The 6486-nt window shown below is 34.8% G+C and overlaps 1 protein-coding gene across 3 annotated transcripts in view; it reads left to right on the top strand.

Moving 5' to 3' along the window:
- Positions 1–5257, top strand: part of PCDH7 (protocadherin 7) — a 1090241-nt gene extending 1084984 nt beyond the window's left edge. For 2 of the 3 annotated variants that reach the window (XM_044062098.1, XM_044062097.1), the window contains exon 3: positions 2690–5257. In XM_044062098.1, the coding sequence (XP_043918033.1) occupies positions 2690–3069 (380 nt within the window). In that variant the 3' untranslated portion in view covers positions 3070–5257. The remainder of the gene's footprint in view (positions 1–2689) is intronic. The other variant, XM_044062100.1, reaches the window with a different exon arrangement.
- The last annotated feature ends 1229 nt before the right edge of the window (positions 5258–6486 follow it).

Below are 6486 nucleotides of genomic sequence, written 5' to 3'. Positions count from 1 at the left end.
AATAAATGAAAACGATGTTTCTCGTCCCACTGCCTTAGCACTTTGTATGCTATAATTTGAGTGATTTTTTGCAACATTACTGCAAAAATTAAAATTTTATTCTTGACATGAGCAAACCATACTCACTTTGTGATGGGTATCAGCACAGTACAACAGACATTATGGCAGTCCGTGGTTGAATAACGTAGCACAGTTTACAATATGTTTATCTGAAAATTGTGCCACTTCCTTAGAGAAGGTATTATTCCGAATTCTGTTAAGCACAGCTGCGTTAATCCCTTTGTCCACCTTCACAAAATAACATTACAGAATCCAGTGCACAGCAGAGATGTAGTAGAGTGTGCATATGAAGGTCAAGTGCTCTTTCCTGGCCTTTATCTCAATAGCCTATTGACTGCTTCAAGTATTACGTTCAACTCTATAATGGTTTCACTGTAAGTTCACTAACCCATGTGTGCGGCAATTAATTAGGTTCATCACTGCTTAGTTACGGAGTAGGGTTATTATTTATTAATATCTTTACAATAAATTTAATTTGTAGGACACTATATGTAGGCCTAAAAATCACTGAATATGAATAGAAATGTTAACGATAAAATAAATAAATAGTTATAAGATATGTCTATACTTTATGCATCCTCACAATTCCTGATTAAAGGACAGCCACAGGCCACTGGCATGGGTCATACACTAGCTATTTTGCCCACAAAAAACAACTGAGGCTTAACAGAAGGAACAGCGGTCATTACCAAGTCAGAGAGTTATAACCTGTATAAACAGTTTCTCAGTGCACGTTTGTCTGAGCTGAGCAGTGAACCAAGCCAAATTAACTACTTAAAAACAAATAAAAGCTCATGTCCCATAAGTTTTATGCAGAGTATATGAAAACCTTCACGGAAATTTTGCTGTAAGTGGTGTGTCCTGCTCAAGGAGTATCATTCTACTGTACTTACTTTTGTAAGCTAAAACATTGTTACCTAACTATATGCTGTGTCCTCTGCTAGATTTGAACTCACTGTCCTTATCCTGGAATTAATGATGTGCTGAGTAAAGGCAAACTGTATGTCACTGTATGACATAGTACAGCATACTAAATTACCTAATATTTTTTTAATAAACAGATCTGTATAGAGCACTCATTATGATTCAATGGCTTGGAGCCATAAAGAATGATTTCTGTGTGAACATCCTTCATTCAGCTATCACATTCAGTTTTTGCCTCCTGTTTCATAGTGTGCTAAATGAAACACACACCCATGGAAGTCTTTTGTAGTTGCATGATTAGTTACCCAATCAGGAACCCCACAGTGTCGCCTGTTGCTGTGAATGCCTGGTTGCTGACTGAATGTTGTTGTATTTATATTTTTGAGTACCACCCAGTGTTGATTAATGGCATTAAGTAAGATATTTTTTTATGTTGTAAGTTATAAATAAAGTGACTTCACAATGGAGCTGCAAAAGGTATACAATCAAATGTTAATAAACTCTAAATATTATTTAAGCAATAATGGATATTCATCTTATTTAAATAAACTGGGAATCTGAAACATACCATCAACTAAATGAAAACAAAAACAGAGTGGCAGCAATGCCTTGAACTTGCACCTTTATCTTACTTGCGGTGTACAATGACTGTGCTTTTTATTTTGCTCAAAGACTTTCTTGAGTGCAGCAGATTTTGTAAAAAAGGTAAACAACTAAATAAAAGCTCTAATTATATTGACTTAGCAAAAGCAGCACCAGCAGCACCAGAAATGACGTCATTAGATGCATTGTTTTTAAATAAGTTTACACATGCCATCAGCCAGAGCAGCTCACTGCACATTTCATTTCATTGTGATAGCACTGCTACATGTCTCTATAGATCTATAGAGGTGTTTTTTAAATACCAGTTGTTGGGAAAACAAGAACATTAGCACAACTTATAAAAGATGTCAGCACACATTTTACAGATAAAATAATCTCACAGTAATATTTGGTTTACAAACAATTTTGTCTACTGACAAATTTAGTCCAAAAAGATTTTTTGTAGCCCTGGAACTCCTACTGCTATGAATTTTGTCCAACAGTCTACATATGAAGATTAGCTGCTAATCTGCAGTGTTAAATGTATAGTTATGCTAAGAGGATATTGAATGCATGCCAAGCATCTCAAGTAATTCCTCATCTTTATTGTGAATTCACAGCTCTCAACTCTCCCTAGTTTTACCTCTTATCTTTGGCTTGTCCCTTTTCAATGTTTTTATTTTTCGGGTAAATCACTGAAGATTACACAGTCAGTCAATAATGCTGGCCATTAAATTTCATAGTTCAGAAAATGCACATTAAAGCAAAATCTGTTGGTCTTTTAGATTTCTGTGTGAAGTAGTGTTATATTTAAAAATTGCCTCTAATTTTAGACCTTTGTCCCTTTTTATCAATGACTTTGACCATGATCCTTGAAAAAGGTACTGAGAGCTATGTGTGGATTATAAAATCACTGTACCTTCTGTGCTATAAATATATTAGCATATGACATTTTTCAGAAATATGCTTATTTATATTCCATATATTTCCTGTTGGAAATGTCTGTGACATATACATGTCTATCTATCTATCTATCTGGATAGATCGACAGACAGACAGATAGATGGATTTCTGTGTGCGTAATACTAATACACTAATGTGCATTATTTTCTCTCTCTCACAGATTCAAGGCCTCTGCCTGATGTAGCAATGACTGGGAAGTGCACAAGGGAATGTGATGAGTATGGCCACTCTGACTCATGCTGGATGCCTGTCCGTACTTCTCCGGAAAGGAGGCAAAAGAATCAACCCAAACTTTCAACCTTCATGCCAGTGTCTGAGCAAGGCAGTCAGGAAAAATTGGCAAATGGAGATGCTCCACTAATGGGTGACCGTAATAGAAACCTTCTTAACAAAAAAGTGACATCATCATATGAAACCTTCAGTACAGCTAATTTCAACAAAAGTGAAGAAGGCATCCCAGAGGATATTCCTCTTTCTCAAACTGGGGAATACAAGCCATCACCTGTCAGCACATTAACTAGAAGGGAAGTATATCTGTAAGCAACCTCACTCAGCAACCCTTTAGTAAAATACATGAATGGGAAATTAGATGAAAATGATAAAAAAAAGAAAGAGGGGGCCACCAAAGAGGCAAAATCCTTTGCTGTCACTTCTGTCTCCATGCCAGAAACTAAATTGCACTGGCTGCCTGATTGTGTTGGACACCATGGAATCTTTTATCATTACTTGCATGTCAATCCACCCCTCACTGACTTTTCTAAAGTGATTATTGCAAATATATTTCTTGGTAGTGAATCTGATTAGGAAAACAAAGCACAGTGCTGCTTTCCTTGATCAGAAGCATGATTTAGTCCACATTGGGTTTGTCAGACTGCCACCTAGTGGATGTGTATGGGAGGTCTATAATTACACTTAGTATGTATCAAGTGGCCGTCACTAGGCCCAAAGATAAACTGTGCTTTGAAAATGCATTATGTCTTACTAAAGGCATTACAACTAATAAGCACTTTGTACCATTCTCAATTTTATTGTTATCGCTCAAGATTGGAGACAGTAAAATATATATATATATACATGTATATGTATTTAGCTTGTGTCAAAGACTGGAGACTAGTATTTGGGAATATACTTTTGACAAGGACATGAATCTCATATTATGAGTAATACATTAGCTAAAACCAGCAATGAATAGAAAGTCAAATGTACAGAGAATAGTATTCACAGTATGTGTAAGTATTAGTCAAGAAAATAGCAGAAACCATTTTGGGGACATTTTTCATGATTTTCAGGCCAATTTAGACATTTTGAAAGAGGAAGAATAGCAGACCGGAGCATAAGTGTAAAGGTAAAGTATATCTCTTTATCACTTGCAAAGAACACTGTTGCAATACATGCAGTGAATTTTCTACTCCTCTGGAACATATTCATGCAGGCAGCATCAGGTATTTATTTGAAACTGGACTGATGCAAATTCCACAAAAGAAGAGATTTGAAATGTGTTGAATTTCCATCCCAAATGCCTAATACTAATCCTGTCGTGTGTAAAGAATGTAACAGTTACTAAAGTCATTTAGCAAGATGCTAATGACTGGGCTCAGAACAAGGCAGAGGAGAAAAATATGACTGCAAAGCTTTCAGTGGGGGTCCAGTGTAATCCAAATTCACCTGCACATTTTAAGAATGCAGAACTGTATGTACAGTATATGAGTCTTGTGCTTTTACATTTGCTGAATACACATTGTTTCTAATAAAGCATGCTGGAGCGTTTTGTTCAGGTAAACAGCATTAGTTTTAGTGCAAGAGCAGAGTGACTGCGTGAACTAATGTACAGAGTGACCAGAACAGCTATTAATACATAAGCCACGGCTGTCTGTGCTATGTGAGCAGAAGAGTCCAAATAGCACAAAAGAGATCCTTTTATTGACAGCAAGGTGCCTCTAGCTGTAAGTGATTTCTTACAGTTAGCAGCCGGATGGAAATTGTCGCACAGCTTGAAGATAAGCTGAATTCAAGAACTAGACGATGAGATTAAAGAAAGCAAAAAGCATCTAAGTGATGCTTTTCTTGCACTTCATTTGTCACAGTCATGTAATAGTGGATTAAATATGGAGGGTAATTGTAAGAGAAACAGATGTTCTACTGGTGGATTTCACAAATCTGCTAATGAATCAATCCATCACAGGATAAAAGGGAATTTAGTAACAGAGCAGAAATCAAATTTGGCAAGCCTTTGAAAATAAACTTATCCAAAAGTTCAGATGGATTACTGGTAAATTAGAAAGAAATGCACTGCCCTAGTTTGCAGCTTACTGGCTTGCAGAGAAGCATAGATGTCATTTGCTGCTGTCTGGAGATAATTGGCAATAGCTGAGTAAAGCTTAGTGTGGCCTTTAATAGTCTAACACCCAGTGTGCTTAAAGTTTGTCATTGTATTATATTTTTTTCATATTTTAATTCATTTAAGTTTATGTGTGTCAGATAATAACAAAAGAAAAAAATATTATTTTTTCTTCTGAAGCATTTGGCCAAAAATAAAAGCAAACTCCAAAATAAGTAATACTTGATTTCTTCATTTAAAATGGTACATGCCTAAAATAAACAATTTGCAATTTTATTTACTGTTTTAGGAGCTATTTTAAGTAGATCTCATCTTATAATATGCAAGCATTTACAAATAATGCAAATACAGTGCTTAAAAATGTAATTATGTTTTGTATCCATGTGTAATTTTTATTGCACACTTCACGGGGCTACTTTCCCACTATAAAGTAAATGGGAAATGCAGCTGTTTTCCTCTGCCAATACTTGCTCTCTTTCATAAAGTTATACACTCAAAGATTTTCATATGTGCTAAGACATACTGAGAAGTTGAAATAATATGGGTTACTCTGGACCATAAGAGTTGAAGAGAAATGAGCCATAGTCTGATGTAAGTACAAGTCACAACCTGTGAACTAAGAGAACAAAGAGGTAAGTAGGTCTGCAAAGCTGAAGAGGATGCAAAATGGTTGCACACAAATGGTTAAGTAAATTAGATTTTTGCAAGCATTTATAATAGTCATAGGAATATTGATTGTCAGGAAACATTGAAATATTTTATCTTTTAGCTGGCATGAATTAAAACATATACTACTTTCTTATTTTTTTTTCTTTTTCTCTTTACTTTTTTTTTAAACAGTGTGATGTAGTTAATATCTTAAAAGCCCTTACTCTAAGAAGAGTGAATGCAAAATATACAGTTGTGCCTTGTATACCTATTGGTATAAAAAAATTATAAATGGGTTTCTTTGGAGATGTATATTTATCTATTGGTTATATAAGCAAGTTTAGTTGATATGTAAAATATTGCCTCCTGTGAAAAACAGATGTTTAACCAGTCTACAATGATTTGTACAGCAACAGCATTGCAGTAAAAGTAAGGAAGTACCCAAGACACCCGGTTTTCTGTAAAATGCATTATGGTGATAACTCACTATTAAGTAATAAAGTAGCACATTTTTTAAATAATTTGATATTTTGCATCTAATATTGATATAACCCACTCATCACAGGCATATCATTACATACAAGCAAGGTTAAGTCTGAGATAATAAAAATATTCTCCTACTGAATCGACGTAATCTGGTAAATTTCCTGAATTAAATCAGTACTGTTTTGTCAGGTATTAAAAGATTGGTCATTTTACAGTGGTGTATTAGAAGTTGAAATCAAATAATTCAAAATTAATTTTATATTAAGACGCACACAAAGTGTTACATTGTATATATTTAAAAGCATTGTTTATTTCATTTCATGTCTACTGCCAGATGTCATGTAAATCATGTATATGCATTTATAAAACTTGGTTCTGGACTGGCACAATGTCTGAATTTCAGAAATGGCACATTTTATTCCAGTTGTGGGTAAGGGGATAAATGGCTTTGTGAAACTTTTGGCTGAAAGATTACTACAGGTAGT

The sequence above is a fragment of the Protopterus annectens genome, chromosome 2.part1, assembly GCF_019279795.1.
Source record: "Protopterus annectens isolate FY-2018-M chromosome 2.part1, PAN1.0, whole genome shotgun sequence".
In the NCBI taxonomy this organism is placed as follows: Eukaryota; Metazoa; Chordata; order Ceratodontiformes; family Protopteridae; genus Protopterus; species Protopterus annectens.
Note: the sequence above shows the minus strand (reverse complement) of the source record. Positions and strands in the feature narration are given on the sequence as shown.